Source organism: Piliocolobus tephrosceles, chromosome 17, assembly GCF_002776525.5.
Source record: "Piliocolobus tephrosceles isolate RC106 chromosome 17, ASM277652v3, whole genome shotgun sequence".
Taxonomy (NCBI): domain Eukaryota; kingdom Metazoa; phylum Chordata; class Mammalia; order Primates; family Cercopithecidae; genus Piliocolobus; species Piliocolobus tephrosceles.
The window spans coordinates 69,571,765-69,590,518 of NC_045450.1; the positions used below are offsets into that span (position 1 = coordinate 69,571,765).

Here is an 18,754-nt window from a genome sequence, read left to right on the forward strand (position 1 = left end):
TTTTTTTTTTTTTTTTTTTTTTTTGAGACAGAGTCTCACTCTGTTGCCCAGGCCAGAGTGCAGTGGTATGATCTCACTCACTGCAACCTCCACCTCCTGGGTTCAAGCGATTCTCCTGCCTCAGCCTCCCAAGTAGCTGGGATTACTGGCACCTGCCACCAAGCCCAGCTAATTTTTGTCTTTTTAGTAGGAGTTTGACTGTGTTGAGCAGGCTGGTCTCGAACTCCTGACTTCAAGTGATCTGCCCACCTCAGCCTCCCAAAGTGCTGGGATTACAGGAATGATCCACCATGCCTGGCCTAAAACCAGCCCATTTCTAAGTTCAGTTTGATGAGGGGCACCTAGCAAGGCAACTCCAATCTGATTTGGTTTGGTCTGTCGGGCTTAGCCCAGTCCAAAACAGTGGCCTCCCGTCGTCAATTTAACACTCCCCTCCTCCTACCTTCTGGGTCTCCTCTCCAGCCTGGCCCCTTCCTGGACCTTCCCCCACAACCCAGGTACCCCCGAACATCGGCACTGTCACAGAACATTCCAGAAAGTATCCTTAGAAGTCCAAAAAGACAGGGCTGGGCTTGGTGGCTTACACCTGTAATCCCAGCACTTTGGGAGGCCGAGGCAGGCAGATCACAAGGTCAGGTGTTCGAGACCAACATGGTCAATATGGTGAAACCCTGTCTGTACTAAAAATATAAGAATTAGCTGGGTGTGGTGGCGCATGCCTGTAATTCCAGCTACTTGGGAGGCTGAGGCAGGAGAATCGCTTGAACCCGGGAGGTGGAGGTTGCAGTGAGCCGAGATCATACCATTGCACTCCAGCCTGGGCAACAGGGCAAGACTCCATCTCAAAATAAAGATAAAAATAAAAAATAAGCCCAAAGAGACTTAGCGACTTGCCTACCGTCACACAGTTACTAAATGTTAGTGTGGGGATGGAGACTCGCGTCTGGAAGATGCGCTCCAGAGGTGAGATTTACAGAATGCCGAAGCAGGATGCATGGGAAATCTTCTTCCCAAAAGCAGTGTGCAAAAACAGCAGTTTCAGGACTCCAGAAACACACCACAGAGGCATACAACAAACAGGGAGGTGCTTGTTCAAAAAAATGTGGAGCTCGGGTAAGAACGGAGGGATCTGTGGTGTCTGACCCTGGGACCGCTCCTGTTCACCCCCACCAGCTCCTATGGCTGGAAGTTCTACAGGGGCGGGACTATGCCAACCAGCGGTTTTCTTGATTTGAAGCAGAGCCAGGAAAACCACACACCTCTGGCCGCTGTCAGAAACAGTATCAAACCTGGTGGCCAAGACACAGGAAGGCCAGTTAGTCCAAATGTGCAGTTATCATCTGGGGCAGAAAATCGGGGAGGTTGTAGAGAATGAGACAGCCATGGTGGCCCTTGGTAAGCTCCCAGGCATCCCTGGTGTTCCAGAAGGCTGTGCCCACAGCAAGAAGAGCAAAGTGGGAGGGGGCACTTAGGCTTCCCCATCCTGAAACACCCTATACAGTGACAATAATCAAGATGGTAGTGCTCACATCAGGACAGACAGAGATCAAGAGAACGTGATCGGGCCTGGTACAGTGGCTCACGCCTGTAATCCCAGCACTTTGGGAGGCCGAGGCGGGAGGATCATGAAGTCAGGAGTTCCAGACCAGCCTGGCCAACGTGGCAAAACCCCATCTCTGCTAAAAATACAAAAATTAGCCCAGCATGGTGGCATGCACCTGTAATCCCAGCTAGTTCGGAGACTGAGGACAGAGAATCGCTTGAACCTGGGAGGCAGAGGTTTCAGTGAGCCAGTATTATACCACTGTACTCCAGCCTGGGTGACAGAGCGAGACTCAGTCTCAAAAAAAGGTAAAAAAAAAAAAAAAAACATGATTGAAAGTCCATAAATAAACCATCACACTTCTAGTCAATTGATTTTGACAAGAGTGCCAAGACCATTCAGTGGGCAGAGAATAGTTTCTCAACAAATGATGCAAGGGCAATTAGATATTTACATGTAAAACTGTGATGTTGGACCTTTGTCTCACACCATATATAAAAATTAACTCAAAATGGATCCAAGAATGAACTATAAGAGCTAAAAATTACAGAAGTCTAGGAAAGCAAGTATAAATCCTTCATGACCTGGAATGGTTTACTAGATATGATGCCAAAAGCACCATCTATAAATGAAAACAAATTGATAAGTTGAATTCTATCAAAGTTTAAAACTTTTATGCCTTGAAAGACACCATTAGCCCTGGCACGGTGGCTCACACCCATAATCCCAGCACTTTGGGAGGCTGAGACAGGAGGATCACTTGGGCCCAGGAGTTTGAGACCAGCCTGGGCAAAATAGTGAGACTCCATCTGCACAAAAAATAAAATGTGTCCATCAGGCGTGGTGACATGCTACTCAGGAGGCTGAGGAGGGAGGATCGCTTGAGCCTAGGAGGTCAAGGCCGAAGTAAGCCATGATCATGCCACTGCACTCTGGCCTGGGTGACAGACCTTGTGTCTAAAACAATTTTTAAATATTATCTAACACTGGATTGTGGAGATGATTGCACAACCGTATAAAATCTCTAAAAACCATTGAATTGTACACTTAGAAAGGAGAAGTTTACAAGGTATGTAACACTTGATAAAGCTGGTTTGGTTTTTTTTTTGAAACAGAGTCACACTCTTGCCCAGGCTGGAGTGCAGTGGCAAAATCTTGGCTCACTGCAAATTCTACCTTCCAGGTTCAAGTGATTCTCCTGCCTCGACCTCCAACTAGCTAGGATTACAGGGGCACACCATCATGCCTGGCTAATTTTTTTGTAGAGGCAGGGTTTCACCACGTTGGCCAGACTGGTCTCGAACTCCAGACCTAAAGTGATCCACCTGCCTCGGCCTCCCAAAGTGGTGGGATTCCAGGTGTGAGCCACTGTGCCTGACCAATAAACCTTCTTCTTTTTTTTTTTTTTTTTTTTGAGACAAAGTCTCACTCTTGTCCCCCAGACTGGAGTGCAATGGCATGATCTCAGCTCTCTGCAACCTCTGCCTCCCGGGTTCAAGCGATTCTCCTGCCTCAGCCTCCTGAGTAGCTGGGATTACAGGCACCTGCCACCATACCCGGCTAATTTTTATATTTTTCATAGAGACGAGGTTTCACCATGTTGGCCAGGCTGGTCTTCAACTCCGGACCTCAGGTGATCCGCCCACCTCGGCCTCCCAAAGTGCTGGGGTTCCAGGCGTGAGCTACTGCGCCTGGCCTAAAACTCTTTTTTAAAAATCGTCTTTGATTAGCTGACGGATTTAACTCCTCTTGTGAGAGGGCAGTTTTTACTAGCCGTGGGACCCTGGGTAAATGACTTCATTTCCTGGTGTCTCCGTTTCCTCCCCTGTGAACGAGGGATAACAGCTCCCTCCGGAGGAAGGTGAAAGGCGGTGAAGCACCTGGCATATGCAGTAGTGCTGAGATAGCGCCTTAATCCCTCCCAAGACACCACTGTTCCGGTTGACAGATGGTAGTGGAAGCAAGCAGAATTCTCGGAGGGTGAGTCCAATCCCGACAGACTGGGGCCAGCACATCCCTGAGTTCAAAGGAAATAACTTAACAGCCCTGACCTAGAATCAGACGGATGCTCATGTGCAAAGAAAATGGGACTTGCCAGCTGTTCTCAACCCAAGGCAGGCTCTGTTTCTAGTGGCTGTGGGGAAGCGTCCCTTGGCCATGGCTCTTCCACTACGGGATCAAGAAGGGGACACCCAGGTCTCCCTGCCCAGCCAGAGTCCCTGCAGGAGGCCCTCCGGATCTCTCAGTAACGGGCCCTCTTTCTTCTTTTTCAGCCTGGGGACTCCTCGGGACGGAAAGGCCTTCCGGATCTTTGCTGTCAGGCAGTGAATTTCCAGCACCAGGGGAGAAGGGGCGTCTTCAAGAGGGCTTCGGGGTTTTGCTTTAATTTTTATTTTGTCATTGTGGGGAGGGGTACATGGAGAGTCAGGAAACTTCCTTTGACTGATGTTCATTGTCCGTCACTTTGTGGCCTTTGGGTGAGGTGACATCTCATCCCCTCACGGAAGCAACAGAATCCCAGGGTGCTCAGCCGGACCCCTGGTGCCCAGCCCTGCCGGGGCCCCGGGGTCTCCATCTGGGCGCCCTCTCTCCTTTAGAGATCTGACCTGTCTCTTAAAGGGGACAGTTGCCCAAAATGTTCCTTGCTGTGTGTTCTTCTGTTGGCGGAGGAAGTTGATTTCAACCCCCCTGCCAAGAGAACAAACCATTTGGAGCTTGCAATTGTGAAGCATTCACAGTGTCGGAAGCGGCCTTTCGAGCAAGTGCCGGTGAGTTTCAGGAATGAGTAGAAGATAGTTATTTAAAAATAAAAACCACAGTCCGTCCCTACCAACAGAGAAAAATAGTTTTAATGTTTGCTGGTCAGACAGACAAATGGGCTAGAATGAGAGGGCTGGGGGTATGAGAGACCCCGGCTCTGCCCTGGCACGTGTCCTTGCTTGTGGCCTGCCACAGGCCCCCTTCAGTGGCCGCATTCAGGCCGGCTCTATACACAGCAGTGCTGGTTTATGTAGAGTTCAGCAGTCACTTCAGAGATGTATCTTGTCTTTGTCAGGTCGTTCGTCTTTGTGGCCCACCTGTTTTCTGCCGTGACCTTTGGTCCCGTTGAGGACTAAGGATTAGGACCCTTTCTTTACCCCCTACCTGTTGTGGCTCCCACCCTGCCTCAGACTGGTTTACGTGTCCTGGTTCACACCCAGGACTTTTCTTTGCAAGCGATCCTGTTTGAAGCCCACTTCTTAACTCCTGGTCTCGTAAGGTTCCACGGAGATGAGATGTCTGGGAACAGCCAAAGAAGGGCTGCTCTTTGCTCCTTTTAAAAATGACAATTAAATGTGCAGATTCCCCATGCACCCAATGGCCTATTTTTTCAGCCGTGGGAGGAATGGAGTCTTTGGTACATTCCTCCCCGAGGTTAGCAGCTCAGTTTGTGGTTATGAAACCATCCTGTGGCCTCATGACAGCGAGAGATGAGAATACACTAGAAGGATCTCTTTTCCTGTTTTTGTGAAACGACTCTTGCCAAACGTTCCCGAGGTGCTGAGGAGTGCAGTACATCCTGGCTGCCATCACTGTATAAAAGTGCTTCATGAGCCCAGACCAAAAGCCCACAGTGAAATGAAATACCCTTTTGTAAATAGCATTTTTTTGCAGAAGGTAAAAATTCCACTCTCTACCACCAGGCCAGCCGATAGATCACTTTGGCAAACGCTAGTTTCAAATTTGATTCAAAATATTTCTTAGGCGAAAGAACTAGCAGAAAGCAAAAAACTAAGATACTGTAGACTGGACAAGAAACGGTACCTGGGCACCTAGGTGATGCCTCCTTTCTTTGATTGCCTTTCTAATAAATGCAGAATCTGAAGGTAAATAGGTTTAAAACAAAACAAAAACCCACCCCTTTAAGGAGTTGGCAAAAAGCAGTTCAACTCTGAACCTGACTGAGCTAAAATGTGCAGGATTCTATCTGCGCTCTGTGCATTGTAGGCTAGTCGTAATTCATAGCTACTGACTCTTCAGCCCCAAATGTCGGAGAGGAAGAATTTGGTCAGCCTGTCAGGTCGTGAGTCCAGTTACCACCAAACATCTGGGAAGCTTCTGGGTGCTGAGTGCTCTGCTGCTGGACTTTTGTGGCTGTGTCTGTGTCTGCAAGATAAATTAGATCGCCTTGTGTGGTGCTGCCAAATTAGTGGAGAGTCCAGGACAATCCCAGTGGCCTTACTTCCAAAGCATCCCATCCAAGGGAGACTTGAAACTTCCAGTGTGAGTTGACCCCATCATTTAAAAATAAAGTCCCCAGGTTCCTTAACGCCTCCTTCACTGGGCCTTCCTAGCAGGATAGAAAGTCCTCGCCCAGAGCAGGACCTGGGTGTCTTTTTTTCCCCCCCTTTGAGACCAACTTTCACTCTGTTGCCCAGGCTAGAGTGCAGTGGCGTGATCGCCACTCATTGCAACTGCCGCCTCCCGGGTTCAAGCAATTCTCGTGCTTCAGCCTCCCAGGTAGCTGGGACTACAGACGTGAGCCACCGTGCCCGGCTAATTTTTGTATTTTTAATAAAGATGGGCTTTCATTTTGTTGGCCAGGCTGGTCTCGAACTCCTTACCTCAGGTGATCCACCCACCTCGGCCTCCCAAAGTGCTGGGATTACAGGCATGAGCCACTGCGCCCGGCCATGGACCTGGCTGTCTTTATCATCCCCACAAACATTTTGAAACTGGAATATTTGTCTTCAGAACATGAAAACAAGACTATAAATTATAAGCCCTGTCCCTAGCACCACCCCTCCTGTGTGTGGACTAGAGCCCCTCATGCTCTCAGCACTTACCCTATGTTTAAAAAGATCTTGCACCAAGCCAATGGCGTTCCTGGCTCTCCTGGCCCCAGAGTGAACATTTTTGGCTTTCTTAGGAGTTTTGCCCTACCGTATTCCAAAGCCTGTGCTGGTTTCTCATATCGTCTGTAGGCTCACTCGGCCCGCAGTTCATGTGTGTGCTTTTTTCTATGAAAAATGATGTATTTTGCTACTTCCTGTGTACAAAGTTTTATTGTAAATGTTTTTTGTGCTTTGCATGAACAGGGGCCACGTTGTTGCAATTGTTTCAGTAAAACTGGTTTGATTTCTAAAATGTTCCTGTAACATATCTTTTATGAACAAATCTGAACAATTTGTGAAATAAAACATTTAAAACCATCTTTCAGGCTCTGGCCTGTTTTGTGTTGGCTGCTTCTCCTAGGATGGCTCATATACGCGGAGATGCCGACAGCCAGGGCCTGGTGGAGACCTCCACCCCATCCACGGGAAGGAGGGAGGGACTTGCCAAAACGTACATTCAGGCTCAGCAAGGCTGGCATGGGGCCAGGGACTGTCCATTTCTCGCAAGATCCTGGTGATGCGAATGCTGCCAGTCCCCAGATCACATTCTGAGTGGTGGCGGGCTCAAGGCCATTCTGTCATTGTCTAAGCTCTGGCTGCCCTAACAAAATACCATAGACTGGGTGACTTAACCCACAGAGATATCTTCCTCACAGTTCTGGAGGCTGGAAGTCCAAGATCAGGGTGACAGCAGCATTGGTTTCTTCTGCAGCCTCTCTTTGGTTTGCAGGTGGCTGCCTCCTGGCCATATCCTCACATGGCCTTTCCTCTGGGCATGTACACTCCTGGTGTCTCTCTCTTATAAGGACACTGGTCATACTGGGTCTGGGCCCCACCCTTAGGACCCATTTAACCTGAATTACCTCCTTAAAGGCCCTACCTTGAAATACACAGGCTGGCTCATGCCTGTAATCCCAGCACTTTGGGAGGCTGAGGCAGGAGGATCACTTGAGTCCAAGAGTTCAAGAGCAGTCTGGGCAACATGGGGAAACCTTATCTCTACAAAAAAATACAAAAATTAGCTGGGCATGGTGGCACACGCATGTAGTCCCAGCTACTCAGGAGGCTGAGGCAGGAGAATTGCTTGAGCCCGGGAGGCAGAGGTTGCAGTGAGCCGAGATTGTGCCCCTGCACTCCAGCCTGGGTGACAGAGCGAGACACACACACACACACACACACACACACGAAATACATTGGGGGTTAGGGTTTGTTTTGTGTGGTTACAATAAGGAAATGATCAAAGTACGATTTCACAAATCACACAGTTTATTGCTACACAGAGATTTTTTTCCCCTTAGGTTCCCAGTGCTTAAACAAGGAGAGAATGAGACCCAGCCTCACAGAGAATACACTCGACAGATGAAGCCCATTAACCCCGCAGTGAGTGAGCTCCAGAATGATCAAGGCCTACTTGCTCACTTAGGATAGCAGCAGGCCTCGGTTTGAGGTGCACCTTCTACCAGCTGTTCTCAGGAGCACTGTAAGGTCCCTGGTCCCTAGAAGGCAGTGTCAGCATTGGCCAGAGGCTTCAGAGAGTAGCTCCAAGGCTGGTGGGGTGACCTGTCACAGCTGGAGCTCCCAGCCTTGGGAGAAGAGGCCGAGGGTGCAGCTGGCCACAGCTAGAGCTCCCAAGGGGGTCCGTCCACTCGCAGGTCTGCGTGTGTTTGGAAGTCCCGTCGCGAGGGTCAGGAGCTCGCAGATGGGGTCCGATGAGGGGTGAGGCCACATTCTCCAGGGAAGAAGCGGCGCATCAAGTTCTTAGCGCAGCAAAACGCATCACTCGCGTAGCAACCTGTGGAAGTGTCTGGAATCATTTCAAAGCCCTACGGGCCGGGCACAGTGGCTCATGTCTGTAATCTCAGCACTTTGGGAGGCCGAGGTGGGTGAATTCCTTGAGGTCAGGCGTTCGAGACCAACCTGGCCAATATGGTGAAACCCTGTCTCTACTAGAAATACAAAAATTAGTCAGGCGTGGTGTTGGGCGCCTGTAATCCCAGCTACTTGGGAGACTGAGGCAGGAGAATGGCTTGAACCCAGGAGGTGGAGATTGTGGTAAGCCGAGATTGCGCCACTGCACTCCAGCCTGGGCAATACAGTGAGACTTTATCTCAATAACAAAACAAAACAAAACAAAACAAAACAAAACAAACAAACAAACAAAACCCTATGTGTTTGTTCAGGGTGGGAAATTTAGTACATAATAGTCACCTTCTTCCCAGGCAAAAGCCCAAAGGCAGCCCCTTTTCACCCAGGCACAGTCACATCTCCCTGAATGCCCCAATTCACTGAAGCCCCAGAACAATTTGGGAGCACGGGGCTGGCCTTTCCTCTCCCCGTGAAGGCGCCTGCCTTCCTCTCAGGCTCCAGTGCGGTCCTTTTCCATGCATGGGGGGGATAGCTTTCCTCTTTAATAAATACCAGGCTTTTAAAATGTTGAGTAAGTTAAGATTGTGCAGGTCAATTGCAAAAATCACCAAGATTGGATAATAAGGGCTGATGTTTGTGAAACACTTCCAGCTCTGTCCACAGCATCCTCAATGGGTGGCATATGTCCTGTGACATACAGATGGTTACTGCTCCTAATATCATTATTTTGACCAATGCATTTGGCATTCCCTGCACTATTTTCTCCTCTAACACTGTCTCCCAAGCCTTCACTGCTTCAGCCACTGCTTTCCTGGCTTCTACCCCAGGGAAGGGAGGCCACAGCCCAATAGCAGGAACAAAGGGGTCAATGTCAGCTTTTGAGTTTCTAAACTGACTTCTTGTTTGTTTGTTTTGAGACAGAGTCTCCTCTGTCACTCAGGCTGGAGTGCAATGGCGCAATCTAGGCTCGCTGCAACCTCTGCCTCCCAGACTCAAGCAATCCACCCACCTCAGCCTCCCAAGTAGCTGGGACCACAGGTGCACGGCACCACGCACAGCTAATTTTTGTATTTTTTGTAGAGACGGGGTTTGGCCATGTTGCCCAGGCTGGTCTCGAACTTCTGGGCTCAAACGATCCTCCCATCTCAGCTCCTCAAAGTGCTGGGATTACAGGCGCCAGTCACCACACCCTGCCTGTTTGTTTTTTAATTTTTTTATTTTGACACAATTTCAGACTGGCAGAAAAGTTGCAAGAAGAATACAAAGAATTCCCATATACATTTCATTCAGATTCCCAGACGCTAGCATTGGATTGCACTGGTCATTTTCTTTCTGTATCTCATCTCTAAATTATTTAATAGAGAATTGCAGGCATCACACTCCTTTTACCTCAATACTTTGAGTGTATATTGCCTAAGAATGAGGACATTCTCTTACATAGCCATGATATAATTCTCTAAATCAAGAAATTAACATTAGTGCAATATCATCTAATCTATAGACTTTGTTCAGATTTTACCAGTTGTCTCAGTAACGTCCTTTATGGCAAAAGAAAATCTCAGGTCGTGAGGTATATTCAGTTTTCTTTTTTTTTTTTTTTTTTTTTTTTTGAGACAGGGTCTTCATCTGCTGTCAGCCAGGCTGGAGTGCAGTGGCGCAATCAGGGCTCACTGCAGCCTCAATCTCCTAAGCTCAAGAGATCCTCCCGCCTCAGCCTCTGGAGTAGCTGGGATCACAGGTATGTGTCAACAGGCCCGACTAATTTTTGGTTTTGGTTTTGGTTTAATTTTTTTATAGAGATGGGGTTTTGCCATGTTGCCCAGACTGATCTCAACTCCTGAGCTCCACTGATCCTTCCACCTCGGCCCCCCAGACCCTGGCATTACAGGTGTGAGCCACCACACCGGGAAGCTTTCATATCTTTTTAGTATCCTTGCATCGGGAATTGCTCCTTAGTTTATCTTTGTGGTTTTTTGTTTTGTTTTGTTTTGTTTTGTTTTTTGTACAGTAGCATGATCTTGGCTCACTGCAACCTCTGCCTCCCAGGTTCAAGCGATTCTCTAGCCTCAGCCTCCTGTGTAGCTGGGATTACAGGCGTGTGCCACCATGCCCAGCTAATTTTTATAATTTTAGTAGAGCTGGAGTTTTGCCATATCAGTCAGGCTGGTCTTGAACTCCTGACCTCAGGTGATCGGCCTGCCTCAGCCTCCTAAAGTGCTGGGATTACAAGTGTGAGCCACTGGCCCCAGCCTATCTTTGCCTTTCATGATGTTGACATTTTTAGTTAAAGATCGCTGGCCAATATTTCGAAGAACGTCCCTGAACCTGAGTTTGTCTGGTGTTTCTTTGCCATGAGGCTCGGGGTTTACACTTTTAGCAGATACCCTAGGGGAGACACTGTGTCCTTCTCCATCCTGATATCAGAAGCTGCGTCTGTCCGTCGTGTTCCTGCAGCTGCTGACTCTGGTGGCTTGGCTGAGGCACTAGCAGATCTCTACACTGTGAATTTCCTATTTATTTAGAGACAGGATCTGACTCTGTTGCCCGGGCTGGAGTGCTACGGCATGAACATGGCTCAATGCAGCCTCCACCTCTCCTGGCTCAGGTGATCCTCCCACCTCAGCCTCCTAAGTAGCTGGGACCACAGGTGTGTGCCACCGTGCCTGGCTGTTTTTGTATTTTTGGTAGAGATGGGGTTTTGCCGTGTTGTCCAGTCTGGCCTTAAACTCCTGGGCTCAAGCATTCCACCTGCCTCAGCCTCCCACAGTGCTGGTGTTACAGGTGTGGGCCACCGTGCTTGGCTTCTGTTTTTTTTTTTTTACACTAAGTAATTATCTTCTGAAGAGATACATTGAGACTATGTAAATAGCCTATTCCCCATAAAACCTTCGCCCACTAGTTTTTGCCTCTGTTGATGATTCTTTCTTGAGACAAGTATTTTATGATGGTTGCCAAAGGTGAACTTTCTAACTCCACTACTCTTTCTGCGTTTATTAGTTGGCGTTGTACTGTAAGGAACAGATTTCCCTTTTCCTCCGTTTATTTATTTAGTTGCATGCACACATGCATGTGTGTGTATACTGATATATGTGTATGTTATATAATTGATAGATGTCATATTTTATATGTGTATCATATAGATATACAATCTCTATCTAAATATATATTATGTATATATGATATATAGACGTAGATATGATATGATTATATCATTGATCTATAATATACACACATATACATTGCCATGGACTCAGGAATTCTTATTTTATGCAGTGGATTAAAATGCTTTCCTATCAGTTTTATTTGGATGTTCAAACTGTCCCAGATTTGGAGAGGGGAGCTCCGTCCAGCTGGCTCCATGTCCTCCCAGCGCGGCCCGTCAATTCGAAGACTTCCTGACTTTCTGGCACAACAAGATGTTCCTGGCTCATCTTGTACTTCTCCTGCCCAGCCCTGGAATCAGCCATTTCTCCAAGGAGCCCTGGTTCCTTCTGGTGGAGAATGGTGTCTAAATAGGAAAAAAAAAAAAAAACTGGCAGAGAAAACAGGTTGAGGGAAGAGATGCTTGTATCTCAAAAATAACAGATTTGGGGAGAGTCTGGTTCCTCACTCCATACAGACCTGATGATGGAGATCAAAAGCCTAAACCCAGATGCTGGCAATGGTCTGAGGGGCTCCCCAGACCTACGAGGCAGGGCCCCCTCCCCCTGTAGAAACTTCAAGTATCTGACGCTCACTTTCCCAGACTCCCTTGCAGCTTGTGCACGTGCAAGGGGTGGGGTCCAGAAAGCTCTCAGGGGAGGGGTGGGGGCTTCAGGGGCAGCATGTGGGAATGCCAAATTTAGGCAAAATAAAATAATAGTAAAACATGGTATGGGACACGCTTAGCCCCAACACGTACTTATTGCTTATCTGCAGTTCCTGTTGAACTGGCCTGCTGTTAATATGGCACCCCCAGTGTGGGTCTAACAGGAGAGCCCGGGCTCCCACCCCAGGGGGCTGCATGGAGCCATAGCGCTGCCACCAAGCAGGCGGGTCCCCTCAGACAGCTCCGTGGCAGGACCTGGGAGCCACTTCCGGCTGCAGAGCTTCCCTGCTTGGTCCTCCAGCTCTCCCTGAGATTCTGTGGGACCTTCAAGATCCTTTTAACAAATCCCTTTTCCACTTAAATGAACTCGGGGTTCTGGAAAGAGTCACCTGCTCCCACCTCTCACAGAGACAAATCCAGCTGGGAAAAAAGGGAGAACGTGCCAGGTCAGTTCTGGAAAACCAAACAGGAGAAGGGGCCTGTTCCACATTTCCACTCAGAACCTGCAGTATTCCCCACCCTCCACCCTGCAAGCTGAATCTCTCTCGGGACAGGGGTCTGGGAGGGAGTCCAGGGCAGCAAGCCTGAAGCCGCCCAGTGAGGCAGCAATGCCCTGGATTGGTGTGGGAGGGCTGGCAGAGGCTCCCATGCCCCCAAAGGAGAGAGCCAAGAGATCCTGAAGGGGATCTCCCCACAGGGAAAGGGCATGGGTGGGAGACCTGGCCCTCTCAGCAGATGCCACCACAGAGAACATAGCAATGACACCTTGTAGCTAGTGCTATCCTGAACAAATGGCACCATAATCTGATAGCTCCCTGCAGACCAGGGATGCTATATGCACCCTGATCCAATTATGCCTTGATAGGCTGAGGCAGCAGAATTGCTTGAACCCGGGAGGCGGAGGTTGCAATGAGCTGAGATCACACCACTGCACTCCAGCCTGGGTGACAGAGTGAGACTCCATCTCAGAAAGGAAAAAAAAAAAAGGGGGGAGAAGATATGAGAAAGGATTAATGAACCAGTCCAGGGAGAGTGATGTGGATAAGAAGGACGTCCCGGCCTGTCCGGGTCTGGGTGGTCCGTCAGCACCTTCCAAGGAAGAGTCTTTTATGTGGGCAGAGCCTTCGGCGGCAGACGCCAGGCACTTACCACCGTGACAGCAAGACAGTGTCTGTTAAGACAGCCGGTTCAAGCTGGGGGAGTCCTGCTCTCTTTATGGCCACAGAGTCTTCTGGCGCGGACTGAGAGAGGAAGAGAGTGTGCCCGCCCGGGAGTCCTTATCTGGATAGGCGCAGCCTTTGTGGATTAGGCAAAACATCTGGTCCCTGTTATCATGATGCCTTTTGAAATGCAGGATGGAGTCTTTTTCCAGGATGGAGTTACTTATGTCAAGGATGCCCTCTACAGTGCCTATATCCAGTGCCACTTTGATGAATGAATGAGCGAATGAACGAACACACAGCTGGTGGCACGGCACCAACCCTGGAGGAGCGAGTGCGGACACTGGTCTCGTTTTCTGATTTCAGCAGCTCCAGGCTGCAGGTCGGGATGTGTATGGCTGTAAACCGCTGCTCCATGGGGGACGACAGGCCGCAAAGTGTGACTTCCTGGGTAGGAAAGACAGGTGCCTCTGCTTCCACCTGCTCAGCCCTGGGGAGAAGAGAGTTTGTTTCTGTGACTCCCCTTCCTGACTTTTTGCCTGACCTTTTGACATTTTCCTGTTCAATGAAGGGCTAAAAGGAAGCAGAAAGTAAATGGGGCTGATTTCTCCCGAGTGAGTTGACAAAGAGCATGGGGAACCAGGAGCTTCCTGGAGAGTTTCAACCTCCTCCCTCCTCGCCGATCGCCTTGCCTGGTGGGCTGGGCTCAGGAAACTGATGGAGAAAAGGGGCTCTGTGCCTCCTCCATACGTGCATGTGTGCATGTGTGTATGCGCGTGTGTGTGTGTGTGTGCGCATGTGTAAATGGGGAGCCCAAGGGAAAGGAAGGGGGTAAAACATGAATACATTTCTAGTGACTGAGCCACTGTGTCCCTGGGCCCAGAAAGAGTGTGATGCAAGCTGCATCTTGAAGATGGTGTGATCGAAACCAGGCAGCTACTCTCTTTCCAAAGTGCTCCATCTTACCTGTGCCAGGCACTGCCTTCAGCTCTATAAATATTAATTTCCTTGTTTGTTTGTTTGTTTGTTTGTTTGTTTGTTTTGAGATGGAGTTTTACTCTTGTCGCCCAGGCTGGAGTGCAATGGCAGTGATCTCAACTCACTGCAATCTCCATCTCCTAGGATCAAGCGATTCTCCTGCCTCAGTCTCCCAAGTAGCTTGAATTGCAGGAGCCCACCAACACGCCCGGCTCATTTTTAGTAGAGACAAGTTTTCACCATGTTGATCAGGCTAATCTCAAAATCCTGACCTCAGGTGATCCACCCACCTCGGCGTCCCGAAGTGCTGGGATTACATGTGTGAGCCACTGTGCCTGGCCTAATATTAATTTCTTAATCCTCATAGCAACCCCATGAGGTAGGTGTCATTTTATCCCCATTTTACAGATGAAGAAACTGAGGCACAGAGGGGGTAAGTGACTCACACAAGTTCACACAGACTGGAGGGAACAGAACTGGGATTTGAGCCTGAACCACCTGGTTCCTGGGGCCTTTAATTGCATAGCGCGCTCCATCCTCCAAAGCTGTCTCAGGATAGCTCTCGGGTCCCAGACTCCTGAGTCAAAACCAGCAGCACAGTCATGAAGAACATCACGTCAAGAAAGATACAAAAGCATCAGTCGGGCATGGGGCACACCTGTCGCCCTAGCTGCTCAGAAGGCTGAGGCAGGAAGATGGTTTGAGCCCGACAGGCGGAGGCTGCAGTGAGCTATGATCCCGCCACGGCACTCTAGCCTGGGTTACAGAGCAAGACCCTGTCTGGAGAAAATGACAATCAATTCAATTCGATGCAGATACTAATCGTCCCCAGATCACTGGCTCTGTGCTCAGCAAACTTTATCATAAGGGCAGCGATGTGGATCAGAGCGACGGCCACTTCACAGACGAGACGCTTCACTCCCTGCCCACCGCCCAGATGCTAAGGAGGGAGAAGCCAAGTCTCAGCCTTCGACGGCTCCTTCCCTTCCAGACTGCGTGGGTTGGTTTTTCCTCTAGCTGCTTTGCCAATTCAAGGGCAACAAACCCCACCACCTGCCATGTACTAAGAGGAAAATTATTATTTTTTAAACAAAAGGACACTGAATACAGCAGGGACACCCTGAGGTGTCGGCAGAGATGGGTCCCAGCTTGGAGTGGCCACAGGCGCTCCTGTTTGACCCCCCAGTGGCCCCTTCATGTGGAAGTTCTGCACTGTCCCCAGGGACTTGGGGGCCTAACCCCAAAGTGTAGCCAAGGAAAGGAAGTTTCGATGCTGCCAGTGTCTCCGGGCTGCCTGTGTGGCCTCAGCTTACCTCACCAGCTGTCTTTCAAAACTGCCCCCGTGGCTCGCTCACCAGTCAGTGGTGACAAGAGACAATTCGACAGTCGTAAGAGTGGGAGGGTGTGGGCCTCGCTGCAGGCTGGGAGTCACGCAGCAGCAGAACACGGGGGGCCAGGGCTGCCTTTGGCAACCGCAGTTCCCCTCCCAGCTCAGGAAGCAAGGCCTGAAGGGATTTTCGGGGACTTGTGTCTCTAGTCCTACTTTCTGCTCAGCTGTTTCCCCAGTATCTCTCTTTAGACTAAGAGCCAGCCCTATTTCTCCGATAACAAAATGAGGGTGACGGTGCCGTCCTTGGCACTTAGGGTGGCAGATGCCAGAATGGAGTGGGTGTTCAGAGATGCATCCTGCGAGTCACGATGCCGCCCTAACATCATGTTTGCGGATGTGCAGTGAGAGTTTTCTCGTTCATTCTATCAACAAAGGAGGTTCTCAAGTGACTGCTCAGGATTGAGCACCAGAGATAGAGCGGTTCCCAGATCAGGGGAGGGGTAAACAAGAGTCCCACAAATAGTAGCGGTAGTCAGTGGCACGTGGTGTTGAATCGGGAGACTTTGTGTGTAAAGGCAGGGAGGCTTCCTGGAGGAGGAATCTGGTCTTTATCTTAGGAGCAATGGCCACAGTCATGGAAGTGTTCACCAAGGGTGCTGGGATGAGATTTGCATCTCCAAGGCTCCTTCTGATGGCAGCATGGAAAAGGGGTAGACAGGTCCAGCATGGAGGCAAGGAGACCAGGTGGAGGCTGTTTCCCAGCCCAGGTGAGAGATTTCAGCAGCTCAGACTGGGATGGTGGCCACTGGGATGGAGAGAAGCTGGCAGAGAGATACTGAGGCAAAGACACTGGCTTGGGAGTACACAGGCTTTGGGGAGCAGGAGAAGGCAGGGTCAGATGCCTCCCGGTTATCTGGCTTCACAAAGCTGGACTGATGGTGTTGTCAATCAATGCAGGTACCTTTGGGTTGAAGAAGAAGGTAGAAAGAAAAATCGTGGCCATAGTAAATTTTTTAAAAAATACAAAGTATAATCTACAATATGACAGCATCTTTGTTTTAAAATGTACAGAAAAAAGACTGAAAGGAAATTTAGTACAAATTAACGAGGTTCTCTCTGAACAAGGGATTGTTTTCTTTCTGCTTTTCTCCATTTCTCAAATTTTCATTAATGATCACATACAATATTACGATTAGGGAAAATCGCACTTGTAAAAAGCATCATATATTTGACCAACTCTGGAGAAATCCATGCCTTGTATAGAGGTAGCTTTTCCATTTTTTCAGAGCAGGGAGCAGACAATCCCAGTGCTGGGACTCAATGACCCTTGGTTAAACCTCACCCATTTCCAAGATGATTTGCCAGACACGCACAGCCTCACACGAGGAGCCTCTCAGAAGAAACTTTTTTTTGCTGTTGTATTATTTTGTTTTGTTTTGTTGCTCCATTTATTAAATCTGGGTTTGTGCATCATGTTCTGAATTATAACAGTTCATTGTAAGTTTTTTTTTTTTAAGTTCAATATTATATTTTCTCTCTTTCTCCCAAAGAAATATTTAAATCAAACCACAGGATGAAGTTGACATTCGTTTGCAACTTTTGGGCCTTTTAAAAAATAAGAGGAGCTCCCTTCCCTGGCTTCGAAAGGGTAAAGGGGTGTTCTGTTTTGTTTCACTTCTGGATTTGGGTAGAGAAGAACCACTTTGAAGAAACTGCCACCATAAATCCCGTCTGCTTGCTTGGGAAGAACGGTTGGCTGGGGTCCTTTTAAGCTGGGAGCATGAGAAGCTGGAAATGGTGTGGGGCTTCCCTGACACCCAGGAGCCATCAGGAAGAACACAGATGCATTCCAGGGGAGCTAAACCGAACCGCTCCCCAAGCGGCGGGGGGGGGGGGGGGGGGGGGGGGGGGGGGCAGGGAGCAGCACAAGCTCTGCCTCTGCACCGCCAGCTGCCAGCTGCGTCTTTCTAGGGCACCGCCCGTGCCTCTGAGTCCTCCAACTGAACCAGGCTGAGACTCAGCCACCAAGTGTAGGGCATTAATTGGGTTCTTGCTCCCAGAGCCCAGAGCTAAGTCATTAGGCATGGGAGGTGGCTGTGTGTGCATGGAGGGTCAAGCTCTTCGGCCTCGACTAAACAAATAGTAATAGTAGAAGTAGTAGTAACAGTAGTAATAATAGTAGCAGTAGTAATAATGATAGCAGCAGTAACAGTAATAGTAAGTGGTGGTTGTAGTAGTAATACTGCTTGCTATTAGTGGTACTAATTCTAGTAATAATAGTAATATTAATAATAGTGTTAGTAACAGTAATAATGGAACTGGTAATAATAGTAGGAACAGCAGTGGTGATAATAATGGTCATCAGAAGAGAACCATCCCAACAACCTGAGCACAGCTGGTCTTCACTGGACACCATGAGCCGCTGTCCAGACCTTCTTCACTCCCACCAACACCGGCCGCTCCACTGACTATGAGATGCTCAAGGAGGAGCAAGAGGTGGCTGTGCTGGGGGCGTCCCACAACCCTGCTCCCCTGATGTCCACCGTGATCTACATCCGCTGCGAGACCTCTGTGTCCAACCATGTCATCTGGTCCCTGTTTAGCACCCTCTTCATGAACTCCTGCTGCCTGGGCTTCATAGCATTGGCCTCCTCCGTGAAGTCTAGGGACTGGAAGATGGTTGGCGACCTGACCAGGGCCCCGGCCTGCGCCTCCATCGCCAAGTGCCTGAACATCGGGGCCCTGATGGTGGGCATCCTCGTGACCATTCTGCTCATCGTCATCCCAGTATTGATCTTCCAAGTCTCTCGAAAGATCAGGAGGCACCATCCAGGTCAGAAGCTCTGCCCACGCCCTGTCTCCCACGTGCTCCACCTTCCATTCCTTCCCCTGCCCCCAGAGCCAAGTCCTGTATCAGCCCTTTACCCTCACATGCTTTTCTACAATGGCATTCAATAAAGTCCACGTGTTCCTGGAAAAATAACTAAATAATGGTCATCATAATACTAACACTAGCAATGGCAGCAGCTATCATTTAGTGTCCTCTGCATCCCAAACACCCCTGTAAGCACGTTCAGAGACAAACGCATTTAATCTCCAAGACACCTGTGAGGAAGACAGTATGTTACCACCCTCAGTTCATAGATAAAGAAACTGAGGCACAGGGCTTTGATGTGATTTGCCCAAGGTCTCCCC

General features: G+C 49.2%; 1 protein-coding gene and 1 pseudogene across 1 annotated transcript in view; both read left to right on the plus strand.

Annotated features, from left to right (window-relative positions):
- Positions 1-6,737, plus strand: part of CRISPLD2 (cysteine rich secretory protein LCCL domain containing 2) — a 95,979-nt gene extending 89,242 nt beyond the window's left edge. The window contains exon 15 of the mRNA XM_023226883.1: positions 3,817-6,737. Coding sequence (XP_023082651.1) covers positions 3,817-3,871 — 55 coding nt within the window. The 3' untranslated portion in view covers positions 3,872-6,737. The remainder of the gene's footprint in view (positions 1-3,816) is intronic.
- Positions 6,738-9,959: 3,222 nt separating this feature from the next.
- LOC111552568 lies at positions 9,960-18,528 on the plus strand (annotated as a pseudogene).
- Positions 18,529-18,754: the final 226 nt, after the last annotated feature.